Source organism: Notolepis coatsorum, assembly GCF_963971535.1.
Source record: "Notolepis coatsorum genome assembly, chromosome: 4".
Taxonomy (NCBI): Eukaryota; Metazoa; Chordata; class Actinopteri; order Aulopiformes; family Paralepididae; genus Notolepis; species Notolepis coatsorum.
In genome coordinates this window covers 31,456,766-31,477,087 of record NC_140168.1, presented here as the reverse complement: position 1 = coordinate 31,477,087, position 20,322 = coordinate 31,456,766, and the positions used below count along the sequence as shown (strand labels likewise).

The 20,322-nt window shown below is 45.7% G+C and overlaps 1 protein-coding gene across 1 annotated transcript in view; it reads right to left on the bottom strand.

Annotated features, from left to right (window-relative positions):
• Positions 1 to 620: 620 nt before the first annotated feature.
• The window catches only part of trak1b (trafficking protein, kinesin binding 1b), a 42,715-nt gene continuing 23,013 nt past the window's right edge, over positions 621 to 20,322 (bottom strand). The window contains 10 exon segments of the mRNA XM_084313482.1: positions 621 to 1,327; positions 1,329 to 1,784; positions 2,071 to 2,193; positions 6,182 to 6,287; positions 8,619 to 8,856; positions 10,178 to 10,296; positions 12,598 to 12,863; positions 15,481 to 15,705; positions 16,168 to 16,244; positions 16,822 to 16,959. Of these exon segments, the coding sequence (XP_084169608.1) occupies positions 1,111 to 1,327; positions 1,329 to 1,784; positions 2,071 to 2,193; positions 6,182 to 6,287; positions 8,619 to 8,856; positions 10,178 to 10,296; positions 12,598 to 12,863; positions 15,481 to 15,705; positions 16,168 to 16,244; positions 16,822 to 16,959 (1,965 nt within the window). The 3' untranslated portion in view covers positions 621 to 1,110.

Sequence of the window (20,322 nt, the reverse complement as noted above, 5' to 3'; positions counted from 1 at the left end):
GCGGCTTCAACACCTCCAGTGAATTGAGACGGATGCCCTTCGTATCACACAGATGTACGCCCGACGCGTAGGAACATTAACATCATGAACACGGTGAAAGACACAAGGTTGTCGAGGCACTATATTGCTTTGTTTCGTCCAAAGGGAAAGCGACAGGAAGGGGGGAAAACGACAGGAGGGTGGGGAAACGACAGGAGGGGGGGGTGGGGCGCAGAAAACTTTCGACCACATCTTCTGATGAGCCTATAGCCACTATAGCTTCACTCAATCCCCTCTCTCTCTCTTTCTCTCCGACGTCCATCCCTCCTTTCTTTAAGCTGTGGCTACGGGTATTGATTTATCTAGTCCGACGGAAGAGCCAACCACTTCTCTCAGTCTAATGGCCAATTAGGAAACTAAACGGATGCATCTTTAATACTGACAGAAAATCACTCCAATGATTTCCTGAAAATGACTTACTGTTCCGAAGGGGCGGGGGGGGGGGGGGGGGGGGGGGGGTACAGGTTGATAGCTTGGTGGAAATGTTATAACATTTGATAATGCACTATTAATAAAGAATAAAGGCATGTTAGAGTGCTACTGCAACTACAAAGTCAGCTAGTGAGATGGCAAATTCGATGGTGTGTGTGTGTGTGTGTGTGTGTGTGTGTGTGTGTGTGTGTGTGTGTGTGTGTGTGTGTGTGTGTGTGTGTGTGTGTGTGTGTGTGTGTGTGTGTGTGTGTGTGTGTGTGTGCGTGTGTGTGTGTGTGTGTGTGTTTAGCTGGTAGGATCAGGAGCGGAGGGGTTAGAATGATGCTAGCAGCTTCGACGAGTGTAACCTTTGGATCATCTTTACCATTGTAGCATCTCGACGTCCTTACTGGAGATGCTGTTCCCTTGTTCCAAACACAACGGCAGGGGTAACCGAGCAGCATTACCAGAGGCACGCCCAGATAGAGAGGGGACAGTGTCACTATGGCTGTGTGTGTGTGTGTGTGTGTGGGGGGGGGGGGGTTCAGTAGTAGTGCTAGTGCTGTTCAGCTGCTACAGTGAGGCCTGTTTAAAACGTCAGTGCGTAAGCTCCAGGTGACCGGTCAACAGCCGGAGCCGGTCGACCCCCTGAACGTGTCCCTACTTCAGGCTGCTCTGCTTGGCCAGACTGGGGGCAGACAGCAGCAGCTCCGGCTCCTCCTGGGGCCCGGGGCCCTTCATGGCCATGCTGGCCCCCACCATGGCCGGATAACTCCTATTCCTCCTCATCACGTCGGGGCCGAAGGGGGAGCCCGACCTCCGCAGCCCGCCCAGAGGCGCCAGCATGGGGCCGGGACTCGCCGCCCGCGCCCCCCCCCGGCCCCCCCGCCACGCCGAGACGCCTCACCTTGTCCACCAGGTTGAGGTTGTGGACGGTGACGCTGACGTCGGTCTGGCTCTCGCAGTCCGCTCTCGACGTCTGCCTGCCCCTCATCCCCCCCGTGACCTCCTTCAGGAAGGAGCGCGCCGGCTTGGAGGCCAAGAAGTTGTCATAGGAGGGGCTCTTGAAGTCGAAGCCCGCGAGGGTGTCCGCGCCCCCGCCCGGGGGCAGAGCTGAACCTCCCTGGCCCGTGGGGGAGTTGGGGGGTGTGGAGGGGCGCATGGGGTCGGGGTGGGGAGCTCTTTGGGGGGTGACAGAGGTGCTGAGTAGGACCCCTCCGCCACCCTGGCCATACTCCATGCACTGGCTCTGATGGTACATGGCTGCTGAGATCCCTCTCTCCTGCAGGAGGCGCACTAACCCCAGGGAGGTGCTGGTGGTTCGTGTGGCATCTCTGCAAGAAGAAAAAACAGACTTATTATGGCCAAGTCATACATCTATGGATCGGGGCAAATTTCCTCTTTCCAATGGCAGAGTTAAATCTGGATTTAGTATCACCAGGCGCTCGTTACAGGGCAGCAAAGACCGTGAATGAAATCTACTGTAAGTACAGTTACTTTTGTACGATGTCAATTTTTACCGGATTGCGACGCAGTATTTTCTAGACGTTGACAGAAAGGTAAAGAAATAAAATATACGTCGTATTTTATGGCAATAGCGTTGAATAACCCGTCACTCGCCTGAGATTGGTGGAGGATTCAGAGGGTCTGATGCTGCGTCGGAGTGCACAGGGTGTAGCCACGGGAGTCGCCAGCAGGGCACTGGTCATCACGCAGGAAGACGTGGAAAGGCCTGGGTTAAGACTAGAGAGAGAGAGAGAGAGAGAGAGAGAGAGAGAGAGAGAGAGAGAGAGAGAGAGAGAGAGAGAGAGAGAGAGAGAGAGAGAGAGGCAGTGAGAGAGAGAGAGAGTAAGTAAGTAGACACAAGAAAACACATTGTTATATATTTACAAACATTTGATTTGATTTGATTCGACAAATTAAGTATACACATACAAATTCATCAGGATTACGCAAAAAAAGTCTAACTTATTTACATTGCGGTCCTTAGGTCACGGCAGTAAGCAGCACTGTAGTGGGAAACTTGTATACAATTGTTGATTCATTGATGTTATCCTATAACCTGCCCCTCATACACTTTTTTTAGCTGGACTTTAAAGCTAAGTCAGTTACTGAGCCGTTTTGATGGCATTCAGAATGTTGTTCCATTCTTCACTCCCTGTGTAAAGAAATGTACTTCTGGCTAAGTGTACCTTTGTTTGTAGTTAGGAACGTTCAGATCTGCCACACTGGCCCTGGTGTTCATGTTATGGGCATCCCTCCCTGACCTGCTGAAAGTACCCGTTGCAATCATTTGGACACTGTCCTGCCAGAATGTTGTACATCAGAATCAGTGTGAGCTGTTGAACTCTATTTTTGACAGGGAGCCAGTTTAGCTTTTTTTTTTAATGGTGGTATGGGCAGTTACGAGTTCTATAACTAAGATGTAAGACTACTCAGTTTGTTCTGGGCTTTCACAAGCTTCTCTTTAGTTGATTCGGTAATGCCACTGTACCAGGTTAGGCAGGTGTAATCGAAGTGGCATTGGAGCCACGCTGAGGCTAACGTTCTCATGGTGTCCCTTTCCAGGAACTTTGTCCTGGCATGGATCTTATTTAACACTTACAGCTCCTTTAAATTACCAACAGAATTTTGTTGTATTGCATTGCATTGACCTGTTTGGTCAAGATGATGATTTATTCAATGTTGCTACTCTGGTTCCCAACTTGATCAAATGGTACTTTATGATTCGCTTGGGTTTTTATTGGGAATGCAGATGATTCTGGTAGAGATCAGATGAACTGAACATTTGACATTAGCTACGTGAGGTGGCGCTTGTCTCACACAAAATGTGCACAGAGACACATCACATATTTCAGTTGCATTTCGGTTTGTGTCATGTTGTTGCTAATACACTGTTAAGATAGATACTTCCGTGTATGTAGGTTATGTAATATGTAAGTTGTTCGGTTTGCCGAATGGTTAGTTTTCAGTTTGTAAAATGAGTGCATTTGAAGTGAGTTATGAGCACCGGTGAGTGAGTGATTTTATTTGATTTTATTACGGATCCCCATTCTCTGGTGCCATAGCAACCAGCTAGTCTTCCTGGGGTCCACACAAAAATTATTATTATTGCAAAAACTAAATTATTAAAAGTCAGTACTCAACACACAATGCATAATTAAGATGGCTAAAATAACATGCAAACACAGAAACAGAAAACAAAAAAACTAAACAAAATACTTTACAGTGTTAAATACAATTTAAGATTATTTTTTAAAGTGAATCTACTGTAAATGCAGCAGAGGTTTTGAGGCAGGTTATTCCAAAGAGTTAATGCTCTAAAAATAAAAGATCTCCTTAAAGCGTTGGTTTTTGGACCTGGCAAATCAAGCTTCCCACTACTGGAACCTCTATGTAATGCTCATGCACAGTATTACTAAAAACAATCCTTTATGTATACAATCAGCTTCATACCGTCTTCTGCCCGACATACGTCTAAACCATGCCTGTTCTAGTTCATTGCTGGGTTAAGTACTTCTATTCTATTCACATATATGCTTACTACATGTATCTATTCTGTTCACATTATATGCTTACTACATGTATCTATTCTATTCACATTATATGCTTACTACATGTATCTATTGCTACAGTATGTCCGCCCACCACAAACACGCAAACTGTCTAACGCCTGTCCCCGTCTCCCTGTCTCTCTGTGAGTGGATGTCTCCTGGTGATGACCAAGGTGGTGGATGCCCCGTGGTGATGGCCAGGATGATGTGATCCTCTCTACGTTGCCCCCATACTTCAAATGGTCCCCCCTATAACGGCCCTTCTAAGGTTTCTCTCCTCCACATTGCCTGTGATGCTTCTTTCCTATTGCTAGGTTTTTAGTGAGTTTTTCCTTACCTTCGCTGGGGTATGTCTGGGAGTGTTGTTTTGGATGGGTTCATGATGGGTTTTTTGTTCTTGAATTATTGTGATGTTTCTTCCCGACTTGTTTAAAGAAGACTTGTCCAGCCCATGAGGACATTAACTTGTGATTGCAGGCTTTACAAATAAATGTTATTTTATTCGATTTAAGTGAGAATGAGAGTTCCCAGGCAAAACTCATCACCTGTATTGTTCTAAAACTAGTAGAAATGCTGTTACGTTCCAGCATGTGGCTGTTGTATGTACTTGTGTGTGTGTGTGTGTGTGTGCGTGTGTGTGTGTGTGTGTGTGTGTGTGTGTGTGTGTGTGTGTGTGTGTGTGTGTGTGTGTGTGTGTGTGTGTGTGTGTGTGTGTGTGTGTGTGTGTGTGTGTGTGTGTGTGTGTGTGTGTGTGTGTGTGTGTGTGTGTGTGTGTGTGTGTGTGTGTGTGTGTGTGTTGGGAATTGGAGCAGGTAAGGGGCCCAACAAATTTGGTGCTACACGTAGTGGTATTATTGTGTAGACACACTAGGTAAGGGGTGATGCCACTCATTGTATGTTTTGGACATATGTTTGGTTAGGTAATGAGCAGTAGGTTTTATTTAGTTCAAGTTTAAGTTCAAGTTTCTTTAATAGTTGTCATACAGAAGTACAGAATACTTTTGTACAAAATGCTTCTTACTGTTGCGCTCCAGAGACTGTGCATGACAAGATAAGTATGAAATAAAAACATAGTAAAAATAGTAAAAATTAGAAGTAAAAAAGAGGTCACAGTGTTCAGTTTAGACATATGTACAATGTTCGTAGACGTAGTTACCATACAATATACAATACTGTGCAGTGTACTAATATACAATACTATATAGTGCAAGGCATAAATGGACGAGGTGCAGTTTAGGTACAATTCACAGTAGGTGTACGAGTTGTAGTGCAAATCCTTTATCAATAAATATAAAGTGTAAGTGTGTTTGTGTGATCTAAAGTGTGGAGAGTGGGTGCTGCAGTGTGTTGTTTGTTTGAGTGAGTGTGTGCGTGTGGGTGTGTGTGCTGTGTGCATTTGATGGTTGTTGCATAGTGATTATTGTTCGTTTAGCGATTATTGTTCGTTTAGCAGCCTGATGGCCTGGGGATAGAAGCTCCTTCTGAGTCTTTCTGTGCTCGCCATAAGACTCCGGTATCGCTTGCCTGACGGCAGCAGTTCAAAGAGGCAGTTGTTCGGGTGGCTCGAGTCCTTAATAATTCTCTTAGCCTTCCCCTTGCACTGCTTGTTGTAAATGTTCTGGAGGGTGGGAAGCCCCCCTCTAATTGTGCGTTCGGCTGAACGTGTCACTCTTTGTAGTCTGCTACGGTCTTTTGCAGTGCTATTCCCAAACCAGGAGGTGATGTTGCCGGTCAGGATGCTCTCTATTGTACATGAGTAGAAGTTCCTAAGGATCTTCTGACTCTTGGAACTTCCTTAGGCGCCTGAGGAAGTAGAGGCGTTGTCGTGCCTTCTTCACAACACTGTCAATGTTTAACCTTTGTGTTTATGTATAGGTAGACAAGATATTCCTTACTGAGTTAGTTGTGTTTTGTTTTACTTAGTTTATTCCTTTGGCATCATTCAAGCTCCTTTTCCCTTCATTTAGAGCTGACCTCATATAAATATGAGGAAACGTTCAGAAAATGTTTGTGAATGGGGCCCAGTGAACATGTGACTTTCATAAAAAATAGGGAAACAGCAGCAGGGACAGAACGGCGGGTCTGTGACCTACCTGGGTGTGATGTGGGTCTGTGACCTACCTGGGTGTGATGTGGGTCTGTGACCTACCTGGGTGTGATGTGGGTCTGTGACCTACCTGGGTGTGACGCGGGTCAGCTCATCTGTTGGGTGGAGGATCCTGCAGGTGGTGAAGGTGTAGGTGGAGCTGGTATGGGCCATGCATTTACCTGGATAGTAAGCAGCTAGAAACAACAACAGACAGACAGAGAGGTAGACAGACAGAGTAGTCAGACAGAGAGTAGACAGACAGAGTAGTCAGACAGACAGACAGACAGAGAGGTAGACAGACAGAGAGGTAGACAGACAGAGACAGACAGACGGGTAGATACAGACAGACAGACAGACAGACAGAGAGGTAGACAGACAGACAGACAGACAGAGAGGTAGACAGACAGACAGACAGACAGACAGACAGGCAGACAGACAGACAGACAGACAGACAGAGACACACAATAGATTCTAGACTAAAAAGCTCTTCATAGTCCATGAAAGAAAAAAAAGAAAATTGTTCCGAATAAAAAAGAAAAATGTTCCGAATAGATTTCACGAGAAGCGTTGATGACAGCAGCCTATCAAAGTGTGTAGATAGTGTGTGGATTGTGTGTGGATAGTGTGTGTGGATAGTATGTGGATAGTGTGTGGATAGCGTGTGGATAGTATGTGGATAGTGTGTGGATAGTGTGTGGATAGTATGTGGATAGTGTGTGGATAGTATGTGGATGATATGTGGATAGTGTGTGGATAGCGTGTGGATAGTATGTGGATAGTGTGTGGATAGTGTGTGGACTGGATAGTATGTGGATAGTGTGTGGATACTGGATAGTATGTAGATTGTATGTGGATAGTGTGTCACGATCAGGACTCAAGCCTGCCAGATGAGGAGCAATCAGCGCAGCTGCAAGGGATCACCTCATCAGGCAGGCTCTATATCACCTGGCAGATCCAGTCATCCTGTGTCGCAGTGTTAAACTGCCTTCCCAGGTACGACGTCTCGACCTGAAGCTCTGCTACCCGCTCTTGTGCCCAAGGACATCCGTTCCAGTGTCAACCAGGACCTCCGTTCCAGCGTGCCCGTCTGGACCCCCTGGTGCTTGACTACGGAGTTCCTGCTATCAACCCCGACACAACCAGTGTCTCCCATCCTCTCATACTGCACGAGGAGTGCACCTACTCAAGGACCATCTCGTACTGCCCAAGGAGTACCCCTGTGCTACCCCCCCAAGAACATTCATCCCCGACTGTTGAACATTCTTACAGTTGTTACTTGTCTGTTTGGGGGGAACTATTAAAACACCCTAAACCGCTCCATTCTCTCTCCTCCTGTGTTCGCTATTTGGCTCCACAAGAACCCCTTTTCCTCACATAGTGTGTGGATGGTGTGTGGATAGTATGTGGATAGTGTGTGGATAGTATGTGGATGATATGTGGATAGTGTGTGGATAGCGTGTGGATAGTATGTGGATAGTGTGTGGATAGTATGTGGATGATATGTGGATAGTGTGTGGATAGCGTGTGGATAGTATGTGGATAGTGTGTGGATAGTGTGTGGATACTGGATAGTATGTGGATTGTATGTGGATAGTGTGTGGATATAGTAGTGTGTGGATAGTATGTGAAAATATAATAAATAAAATAAAATAAATCTAACCCTAACCCTTACTGTCATGCACTTTTCCTAATAAACTAACCTACACTGTAGCACTCAACACTTTGATGAACATTGTTACTCAGCTGATAGAGTTGTGCCCTTCCTGATGACTTGTCGTACAGAACTTGTAAGTCGCTTTGGATAAAAGTGTCAGCTAAATTACTAAATGTAAATGTATGTGGATAGTGTGTGGATAGTATGTGGATAATAATAATAATAATCTTTATTTATATAGCACCTTTCATACATAGAATGCAGCTCAAAGTGCTTAACAGAGCAAACAAATCTAAACACAAAATTTGACAATAAAGCAAAAAAAAGTAAAGAAAAAAAAATCAGGAGTTTAAAACCACAAAAGAAATAGCAAAACATGATTAAGAAAATAGCTAAAAAGCATAAATGACAACAGTGACTTTAAAATCAGCTAAAAGCGAGAGTATAGAAATAGGTCTTGAGCTGTGCTTTAAAGCTATCCACAGAGGCTGCCTGTTTTATATGTAGTGGGAGATTATTCCAAGCCGTCGGCCCATAGAAACAAAAAGCTGCTTCGTCGTATTTTTTATATATCATTGTAGACACCTCGAGCAGGTCCGCACTAGAGGACCTGAGGGGGCGGTTTGGAACATATCTATGTAGGCACTTTTCTTTTATATGTAGGTATAGCACTTTTCATACAGAAATTGCAGCTCAAAGTGCTTCACAACAGAAAAAAGACAAAAGATAAAATGAGCACAATATGGATAGTAGTGTGTGGATAGTGTGTGGATAGTGTGTGGATAGTGTGTGGATAGTGTGTGGATAATTTGTGGATATTGTGTGGATACTGTGTGGATACTGTGTGGACACTGTAGACACATTCACTAACCCGCAGGGTCTGTGTTGCTGAGGTGCGGGGAGGGGGAGGGGGAGGGGGATGGAGACGGGGACGGGGACAGGGGAGAGGGCGGGGCAGCACCGGGCTGGGGCTGGCCAAGGTTGGGGGTGCCTGTGGTGGAGGTGAGGTTAGAGGTCACGGCTGGGGAGGCGGCAGCGGAGGAGGTGGGCAGGTTCTGGAAGTACTGGTCCCCCGGTTCATCCTCCTCAAAGCCACCCCAGGGATACACCTGCAAACACAGTAGGAGAGGACATGTTTACACTGACACCTGCAAACACAGTAGGAGAGGACATGTTTACACTGACACCTGCAAACACAGTAGGAGAGGACATGTTTACACTGACACCTGCAAACACAGTAGGAGAGGACATGTTTACACTGACACCTGCAAACACAGTAGGAGAGGACATGTTTACACTGACACCTGCAAACACAGTAGGAGAGGACATGTTTACACTGACACCTGCAAACACAGTAGGAGAGGACATGTTTACACTGACACCTGCAAACACAGTAGGAGAGGACATGTTTACACTGACACCTGCAAACACAGTAGGAGAGGACATGTTTACACTGACACCTGCAAACACAGTAGGAGAGGACATGTTTACACTGGCACCTGGGAAAACACAGTAGGAGAGGACATGTTTACACTGGCACCTGCAAACACAGTAGGAGAGGACATGTTTACACTGACACCTGCAAACACAGTAGGAGAGGACATGTTTACACTGGCACCTGGGAAAACACAGTAGGAGAGGACATGTTTACACTGGCACCTGCAAACACAGTAGGAGAGGACATGTTTACACTGGCACCTGCAAACACAGTAGGAGAGGACATGTTTACACTGGCACCTGCAAACACAGTAGGAGAGGACATGTTTACACTGACACCTGCAAACACAGTAGGAGAGGACATGTTTACACTGGCACCTGGGAAAACACAGTAGGAGAGGACATGTTTACACTGGCACCTGCAAACACAGTAGGAGAGGACATGTTTACACTGGCACCTGCAAACACAGTAGGAGAGGACATGTTTACAATGACATGTAAAAAAAACACAGAGAGAGAGAGAGAGAGAGAGAGAGAGAGAGAGAGAGAGAGAGAGAGAGAGAGAGAGAGAGAGAGAGAGAGAGAGAGAGAGAGAGAGAGAGAGAGAGGGAGAGGGAGAGGGAGAGAGAGAGAGAGAGAGAGAGAGAGAGAGAGAGAGAGAGAGAGAGAGCTACTTCTCAATTACAAACGCAGCATGGAGCAGCAGATGAATGAATGAATGAATGCAGCATGGAGCAGCAGATATGAGCAAGCTGCCTGAATATGAATTAATTCATATACATTTTTAAATAAATCACATCATCATTACAGCTCGATCAGTTTACACTCATACATACATAAAAAGGACACATGCAGAGACACATAGACACACACACACACACACACACACACACACACACACACACACACACACACACACACACACACACACACACACACACACACACACACACACACACACACACGTATGTACACATGCATACACAAACACACCTGTTCCAGCTCCAGCTCCAGTGGTCTGTAGCCCTTGGGAACGACTCCTGGCCTGGCGTCTAGTATCACACCAAGATGAGGCTGGGCCAGCTGCTGCCAGTGGTGCAGAGTGGCAGAGCCTAGTGGAGAGATAACATTATTATATTATATCAGAACCTAGTGGAGACAATACTATTATATTATATCAGAACCTAGTGGAGACAATATTATTATATTATATCAGAACCTAGTGGAGACAATATTATTATATTATATCAGAACCTAGTGGAGAGATAACATTATTATATTATATCAGAACCTAGTGGAGAGATAACATTATTATATTATATCAGAACCTAGTGGAGACAATACTATTATATTATATCAGAACCTAGTGCAATATTATTATATTATATCAGAACCTAGTGGAGACAATAATATTATTATATTATATCAGAACCTAGTGGAGACAATACTATTATTATATTATATCAGAAGCTAGTGGAGAAATAATATTATTATATTATATCAAAAACTAGTGGAGACAATAATATTATTATATTATATCAGAAGCTAGTGGAGAAATAATATTATTATATTATATCAAAAACTAGTGGAGACAATAATATTATTATATTATATCAGAAGCTAGTGGAGACAATAATATTATTATATTATATCAGAACCTAGTGGAGACAATACTATTATTATATTATATCAGAACATAGTGGAGACAATACTATTATTATATTATATCAGAAGCTAGTGGAGACAATAATATTATTATATTATATCAGAACCTAGTGGAGACAATACTATTATTATATTATATCAGAACCTAGTGGAGACAATACTATTATTATATTATATCAGAACCTAGTGGAGACAATACTATTATTATATTATATCAGAACCTAGTGGAGACAATACTATTATTATATTATATCAGAAGCTAGTGGAGACAATAATATTATTATATTATATCAGAAGCTAGTGGAGAAATAATATTATTATATTATATCAGAAGCTAGTGGAGACAATAATATTATTATATTATATCAGAAGCTAGTGGAAACAACACATCAGACAACGAATGGCACAGAGTCTAGGAATCAGAATTTGTAGAGACAGTCAGAATGCAGTGTAGCTTCATCCCTCGTAGAAACACTATTAAATTAATAAACGCAGGAGGAAGTGAGGTGAAAGGAGATGAGATGGTGAGACCTTACCGTGGTGGAGAGACATGGAGACAACTGAAGAGACAAAAAGCTACTGGAAGAAGATAAATAAAACTAAAACAATGAAGGAGAAGAAGAAGAAGAAGAAGAAGAAGAAGAAGAAGAAGAAGAAGAAGAAGAAGAAGAAGAAGAAGAAGAAGAAGAAGAAGAAGAAGAAGAAGAAGAAGAAGAAGAAGAAGAAGACAGAGAAGGAGAAGATGAAGAAGGATAATATGAAGAAGAAGAAGAAGAAGAAGAAGAAGAAGAAGAAGAAGAAGAAGAAGAAGAAGAAGAAGAAGAAGAAGAAGAAGAAGAAGAAGAAGAAGAAGAAGAAGAAGAAGAAGAAGAAGAAGAAGAAGAAGAAGAAGAAGAAGAAGAAGAAGCAGAAGAAGATGAAGAAGGAGAAGTAGAAGGTAACCGAAGCACAAAGTGAAAATGAAAGGAAATGAAGGAGATATTAAAATGAGGAAAAAAAGTGTTTTATTGGTCAAACTGGTAAGAGAGATTACATAGAATGACAGGAAGGAAAAATAAACAAAAATAAAAAAATGTGATGCTATAGCTGAATACAGATTGTAGTAACAAGAGGATATCTAATGTCTACAATGGTAGATACTGTTTATGGCCAGCAGAGGGAAGCAGAGACAAACAAAACATCTTACATCAGTGATGGCCATTGGATCACTAGCCTACATTCTACTCTAATGAAGGCACACTTCTTATACCCTCAATGGCCTTCATCTTTGTGTCTTTGTGTGTCTGTGTCTGTGTCTGTGTCTGTGTCTGTGTCTGTGTCTGTGTGTGTGTGTGTGTGTGTGTGTGTGTGTGTGTGTGTGTGTGTGTGTGTGTGTGTGTGTGTGTGTGTGTGTCTACACACAGGCCCGAGGCTGTGCGTCTCTGCAGTAGGAGCGTGGAGACATCAGACCTCCTGACTTGTGGTGGTGCATCAGCGACCAGAAGGAGTGGAACAGCACAAGCGACAGAGCCGAGGCCTCTCCTCTCTCTCCCTTTGTCCCTTCGTCTCCCTCTCCTCCGCCTCGCCGCGGGCCCACCTCTTCCCCCTCTCCCTCTCTCTCCCCGCCCTGCTCTTCCTCACCCAACCCCATCCCCCCCTCTCTCTCTCCTCCTCATCCTCTTCCTGCTCGCTCTCCCCCTCAGTCTCCCGCTCACTCCCCTCCCACATGCTCACCGCCTCGCTTTCCCTCGCTCTCTCCTCCCCCTCACCTTCCAGGGGCTTAACGATCTGCAGCTTGTCTGGGAGGTAGGACCTCGGGGCCAACAGGTGGATGCTCCCCAGGGACATGATGCTGTCGGAGGGGGTCATCCCCCCGTCTTGTCCCAGCGCCAGGCCGTCCTGCAGCCCTCCGTGGCCTCTCCAGCGCGTCCGCTCCTCCTCGAAGAAGCGCCGCTCGCTCAGGTTGTTCTGCCGTCGCAGGGACAGGCGTCGCAGGGCCAGCCGGAGGTCCTCCACCCCGCCCGCCTTCTTCTCTCTGCTTGCAGAACGGAAAGGAGCAGAAGATGGGACCGTTTGTCAGAACGGCTCGTCTGCACTCGTCGGGGTTATTCCATGAATAATTGGCTTGTCTTTAGGCAGACACGGTTTCCATGTGAATTAATTTGTCGTGAACTACGGTTGACTGTTTTGAGTCATTCAGTGAGATAGTGTCAGTATAACTGTCATTTTGTCAGTAGACATGTAATTTTGTCAGTAGAAATAAAAAAAAATCTGATCATGTAGTGTGGCTGGTACCATGATCATGTAGTGTGGCTGGTGTCATGATCATGTAGTGTGACTGGTACCATGATCATGTAGTGTGGCTGGTGTCATGATCATGTAGTGTGACTGGTGTCATGATCATGTAGTGTGGCTGGTGTCATGATCATGTAGTGTGACTGGTGTCATGATCATGTAGTGTGACTGGTGTCATGATCATGTAGTGTGACTGGTGCCATGATCATGTAGTGTGACTGGTGTCATGATCATGTAGTGTGACTGGTGTCATGATCATGTAGTGTGACTGGTGTCATGATCATGTAGTGTGACTGGTGTCATGATCATGTAGTGTGACTGGTGTCATGATCATGTAGTGTGACTGGTGTCATGATCATGTAGTGTGACTGGTACCATGATCATGTAGTGTGGCTGGTACCATGATCATGTAGTGTTGGCTGGTGCCATGATCATGTAGTGTGACTGGTACCATGATCATGTAGTGTGGCTGGTGTCATGATCATGTAGTGTGACTGGTGCCATGATCATGTAGTGTTGGCTGGTACCATGATCATGTAGTGTGACTGGTGCCATGATCATGTAGTGTTGGCTGGTACCATGATCATGTAGTGTGACTGGTGCCATGATCATGTAGTGTGACTGGTGCCATGATCATGTAGTGTGACTGGTGTCATGATCATGTAGTGTGACTGGTGCCATGATCATGTAGTGTGACTGGTGCCATGATCATGTAGTGTGACTGGTGCCATGATCATGTAGTGTGACTGGTGCCATGATCATGTAGTGTGGCTGGTACCATGATCATGTAGTGTGACTGGTGCCATGATCATGTAGTGTGACTGGTGCCTTTGATCATGTAGTGTGGCTGGTACCATGATCATGTAGTGTGACTGGTGTCATGATCATGTAGTGTGACTGGTGCCATGATCATGTAGTGTGACTGGTGCCATGATCATGTAGTGTGGCTGGTGCCATGATCATGTAGTGTGACTGGTGCCATGATCATGTAGTGTGACTGGTGCCATGATCATGTAGTGTTGGCTGGTGTCAAGATCATGTAGTGTGACTGGTACCATGATCATGTAGTGTGGCTGGTGCCATGATCATGTAGTGTGACTGGTACCATGATCATGTAGTGTGGCTGGTACCATGATCATGTAGTGTGACTGGTACCATGATCATGTAGTGTTGGCTGGTGCCATGATCATGTAGTGTGACTGGTGCCATAATCATGTAGTGTTGGCTGGTGTCATGATCATGTAGTGTGGCTGGTTCCATGGCTCTATCCCTGCCAGCGTCCAATAGGAGCACAGCAGACAATGACAGCATACACTGGTAAAAAAGAAAATAATAATAATAATAAAAAAAGATTAACTTTATGTCAAACTTGAGTAGCAGCCGGACGGCACAGCAGGGATTTTGTGGAATATATGAAGCAGGAGAACAAATGCCTTTTCATGTGTCATCTGAGCCCCAGACCTGTAAAAGGCTCCACAGCTAGGTTTTAGTCCTCGAACGTAACTCGCAGCAGAAACACTCTCAAGTCGACGCAAACCGACTCCACCGGCTCCGATGACACGCGTCTCAGCTCTGCGGGGAGCGTCTCCATGACCCGCTGCTCCCGTTTCTATTTCACACACGTCTCAAGAGCGTTTCCAGCCTATTGAGTTGCCATTTAAACCATTATATCCAAGTATTTCCCATATATTTTCATTTGTCATATTGACGGACAAGAGTTAAATCCAAATTCCCTCTGCTTATTGGCTATATGCGACCTTGTCACTCCCCACTACACACCCACTGTTTATTCGCTGGTCATGTCATCACATTAAGCCCCGCCCACAGACAACAAACATAAAGATGCTGCACACTTACATAATTGAATCATCCGGCTTGATTTACTTTATATCAAGTAAAAAAAAAAGAACTTGTACTGCTAGGTTGCTTCATTATGCGCGTCTCGTGATATGCAAGGGACGACAGTGGCTCGGTAGGTAGAGCAGTCGTCTGGTAATCTGGAGGTTCCCGGTGCTATTCCCGCTCCTCCCGGGCAGCGTGTCGGAGTGTCCTTGAGCAAGACACTTAACCCCTAACTGCTCCCGATGAGCAGGTTGGCACCTTGCATGGTTGAGTGAATGGGTCAATTGTGAGAAACAAATTGTAACGCGCTTTGGATAAAATCGCTATATAAATGCACCATTTACCATTTTATATGCGTGTCTTTATAATGTGTGAGTGACGCGTGTGTCATATGATGTGCATTGTGAACCTCCACTGGGTAAAGAAGTCTCTGTAATCTCCATTTGTGACACATTCCTACCGGGTGGACGTCATCGAACATAGCTCTGCTGCGGGGCCCTCTCCCACTCACTCACCTGTCCTGATTGGACGCCGTCTCCATCAGAATGCTCTGAGCACGGTTGTCGAGGTCGTACAGGCCGGATCGGGGCGTGGCCATGCCGCTGGACTGGGGGGAGGTGCAGGACGACGAGAGAGTCTGATTGGAGCCTGGGATGTTGGCGTTGGACGGGATTGGTGAGCGCTGTCGTGCCGTCTGATTGATGTTCTTCACGGTCTCAAACACTCGCTTGCGGTGGACCCTGTATGCAGACACACACACACACATGTTGGTTATTGGCTGGTGCCATGATCATGTAGTGTGACTGGTACCATGATCATGTAGTGTTGGCTGGTGCCATGATCATGTAGTGTGACTGGTGCCATGATCATGTAGTGTGGTCTCAAACACTCGCTTGCGGTGGACCCTGTATGCAGACACACACACACACACACACACACACACACACACACACACACACACACACACACACACACACACACACACACACACACACACACACACACACACACACACACACACACACACACACACACACACACACACACACACACACACACACACACACACACACACACACACACACACACACACACACACACACACACACACACACACACACACTATTTATATCTGCAGATTAGAGTGTGTTGTACTGTTAAGGTGAATGGGACGAGTGTAATGAGGTCACTGGAGTCCATACTTCTGCTCCTCGCAGTCAGGGTCTTCCAGACTCAGCTCCTTCCTCATGGTCACCTCTATCTCAGCTGCCAGAGAATCCTGCAGTGCACACACAGTCATCAGAATCAGAAAGGTCTTTATTGCCAAGTAGTTTTCACATACAAGGAATTTGATTTTTAAGAACTTTTTAGTCCCACTTAGAGCAACATTTCACGACCATACTAGCCAAAAAATAAAACATAGCGACGGTGAACTGGTGGTGTCAATTTAAATTCTTGCGTGTTCCATACTAGCTCTAGCCACTTAATTAATCCAAATCTTAATTTAAACTCAATAGGCAACTGAGGGTTCCCTCATTTACAGTCACGGCGAGTGTACATACAGAAATAAGCAACGAAAAGGCATAGAAAATCACACGGCATAGAAGATCACAACAATAAGACAACAAGGCGAGACAAAAGTAAGGATAACAAATAAATTAAAACACATAGAAGCTCAAGCTTTAAGGACTGTAATATCTGTGCAAATGAAAATTTAAGAGTTTGTCATACCTTTTAAGGCCTCAAGTTGAGAATTATGAATCGAATACTTTTTAAGACTTTTCAATACCCCGCAGATACCCTGTCCCTCACATACGTTCACTTGCACACACTCCGTGCCTGCCTCCCTCCCTCACCATGGGGTAGAGTCCCAGGGGGTGGAAGCGCCGGGGCAGCCCGCCGGGGTAGCTTTTGTTCCTCAGGTTCTTCAGCTCCTCCTGGGCCTCATGGAGCATCTCGATGCACTCAGAATACTTCTCCTCCAGCTCCTGAAGCTGCCGATTCAGAAGGCAAACGCCAAACATCACTACACTAATTGACAAGCGTTATCGCACGTAGCAAGGAATGTATATAGACCACTGCACTTCCGCGTTACATTGAGCTCATGGGAGCGAGAGAGCGGGGGGAGAAATGTATGAATGTGGATGAGAGCCTTGACATTAAAGGAACACGCCAACATTTTGGGAAATTGGCTTACCGTCTTCTCCGGAGAGAGACAAGAAGATAGATACCAGTTTCCTCTCTGTGCGTTCAGTAGAAAGCTATCTGGCTGCACGTTTGCCTAGCTTAGCACAATGAATGGAAGACGACAGTGGCGGTTAAGCTAATTTCCCAAAATGTTGTCGTGTTCCTTTAAGTGTTTGTAGCTCCGGCTGTGGGGGTGCTGGAGACATGATCCAATAGAGTTTTATACGCCCGAGTCTCCTGAACACGGAGAGACCAAACCCAAGTCGATTCATTTATTTTCTCCCCCCGCTCTCTCTCGCCCATGATTTCAGAATACCGGAAGTGTTGCGGTGGTCTATACGGAGTGATTGTCTACAGTTGTATATCTCACACTTCATCGTGTGAGATCCTATTGTTTTTGTACTCATGTGCCAATTGCACTGATCTTGTGTGTCAGTATGTACTGTAAAACCCTTACGTTGTTTTTCCTACCAGTGTCACTGAGACAAATCCCTGTACGTTTCTTGTACTTGGCGAATAAAGTGATTTCTGAGTTTTCGTTCTGATTCTAACATTAAGGGTGACGGTGGCTCAGGAGGTAGAGCGGTCGTCTGGTAATCGGACACTTAACCCCCAATTGCCTTAACTTAACCCCGTTGAGCAGGTTGTCACCTTGCATGGCTGCCTCCGCCATCGGTGAGTGAATGTCTGAGTGAACGTGAGGCATAAGTTGTGACGTGCTTTGGATAAAAGCACTATATAAATGCAGTCCATTTAAATACGGTCCATTGATTATTGTTGGATGAGCAGTTTTTTGGAGAGTGAACTAATAAGACTATCAAGGGTGTGTTCTCAAGTTCTCAAGTTCTTTAATAGTTGTCATACAGAAGTACAGAATACTTTCATACAAAATGCTTCTTACTGTTACGCTCCAGAGACTGTGCTAGACAAGATAGTATCAAATAACATAATAACATAATATAGCATGAATTTAGAAGAAGAAAATGAGGTCACAGTGTTCGGTATAGACATATGTACAATGTTCTGAGTTACCATATAATATACAATACACAATACTATGCAGTGTACTAATGTACAGTACTATCTAGTGCAAAGCAGAAATGGGATGAGGTACAATTTTAGGTACAATTTACAGTAAGGTGTACGAGTTGTAGTGCAATCCTTCATCCATAAATATAAAGTGTGGGGAGTGGGTGCTACAGTGTGTTTGTTTAAAGTGGGTGTGTGCTATAAAGTGTGTGGAGTGGGTGCTACAGTGTGTTTGTTTAAAGTGAGTGTGTGCGTGTGGATGTGTGTGCTATGTGCGTTTGGTGGTTGTTGTTGTGTAGTGTTCATTCATTGTTCGTTTAGCAGCCTGATGGCCTGGGGATAGAAGCTACTTCTGAGTCTTTCTGTGCTCGCCTTGAGACTCCGGTATCGCTTGCCTGACCGCAGCAGTTCAAAGAGGCAGTTGTTCGGGTGACTGGAGTCTTTAATGATTCTCTTAGCCTTGCCCTTGCAACGCTTGTAGTAAATGTTCTGGAGGGTGGGGAGCCCCCCTCCAATTGTGCGTTCAGCTGAACGTGTCACTCTTTGTAGTCTGCTTCGGTCTTTTGCAGTGCTATTCCCAAACCAGGAGGTGATGTTGCCGGTCAAGATGCTCTCTATTGTACATGAGTAGAAGTTCTTAAGGATCTTCTGGCTGACTTGGAACTTCCTTAGGCGCCTGAGGAAGTAGAGGCATTGTCGTGCCTTCTTCACCACACTGTTAATGTGTGTGGTCCATGTCAAGTCCTCGGATATGTAGGCTCCGAGGTACTTGAAGCTGTTGACTCTCTCAACCGGTGCCCCGTCGATGCTGAGGGGGCTGTAGTCCTTGACCCCCGACCTCCTGAAGTCCACAATCATCTCCTTTGTTTTGCTGACGTTCAGGGAGAGGCTGTTTTCCTGGCACCATCCCGCCAGGACCTTGACCTCTTCCAGGTAGGCCCTCTCGTCGTTGGCAGAGATCAGGCCCACCACCACTGTGTCGTCAGCAAATTTGACGATTGTATTGCTACTCCGCTGAGCCACACAGTCGTGTGTGTACAGGGAGTAGAGGAGGGGACTCAGAACACAGCCCTGGGGGGCCCCTATGTTGAGGGTGATGGATGAGGAGGTGCAGTTGCCTGCTCTCACCACCTGGGGTCTGCCAGTCAGGAAGTCCAAGACCCACTGGCAGAGGTCATAGCCCAAGCCCAGGTCCCTGAGCTTGGCTATGAGTATGGAGGGGACTATGGTATTGAATGCCGAGCTGTAGTCGATGAATAGCATTCTCACATAGTTCCCCTGCCTCTTGTCCAGGTGTGATGCTGCTGTGTGCAGCACATGGGATATGGCGTCCTCCGTGGACCTGTTGGGGCGGTATGCAAATTGCAGGGGGTCCATGTTGATGGGGAGGGAGGAGCAGATGTAGCCCTTTACTAGCTTCTCAAAGCACTTCATGGCTATGGAGGTGAGAGCTACAGGGCGGTAGTCGTTGAGGCAAGCAGGCTTGGATTTTTTGGGTACAGGGATAATAGTGGACTTCTTCAGGCAGGTGGGGATGACAGCCTGTTCTAAGGACAGGTTAAATATGTCAGTGAATACTGGGGCCAGTTGGTCGGCACAGACTTTTAGGACGCGGCCGGGGATGCCGTCCGGACCTGCTGCCTTCCTGATATTCACTTTTTTAAAGGTCCGCCTCACCTCATGCTCTGTTACCCTGAACACTGCGCCTCCATCAGCAGCCGACCCCCCCCCCCCCATTGCCGAGGCTTGTGAGCTGGTGTTGTTATTACCAGCATCAAACCTCGCATAGAAGGTATTGAGGTCGTTTGCTAAGGAGATGTCACTGTTCAGTTTGAGGGAGGCGCCTTTGTAGTCTGTCATCGTTTTGAGCCCCTGCCACATAGCTCTAGAGTCAGCTTGTTCAAACTGGAGTTCAATTTTATCCCTGTAGCGCCGTTTGGCCTCTGACACTGTCCTCCTTACGTTGTGTCGCGCCACCTTGTGGTCATTCATGTTGCCTGCCACTAGGCCGTCATTGTATGCTTTGGTGCGCTCTCTCAGAGCTTCACGGACGGATTTGTCTACCCAGGGTTTTTGATTTGGGTAAACTTTCATTTTGGTAGTGGGTGTGTGTGTGTGTGTGTGTGTGTGTGTGTGTGTGT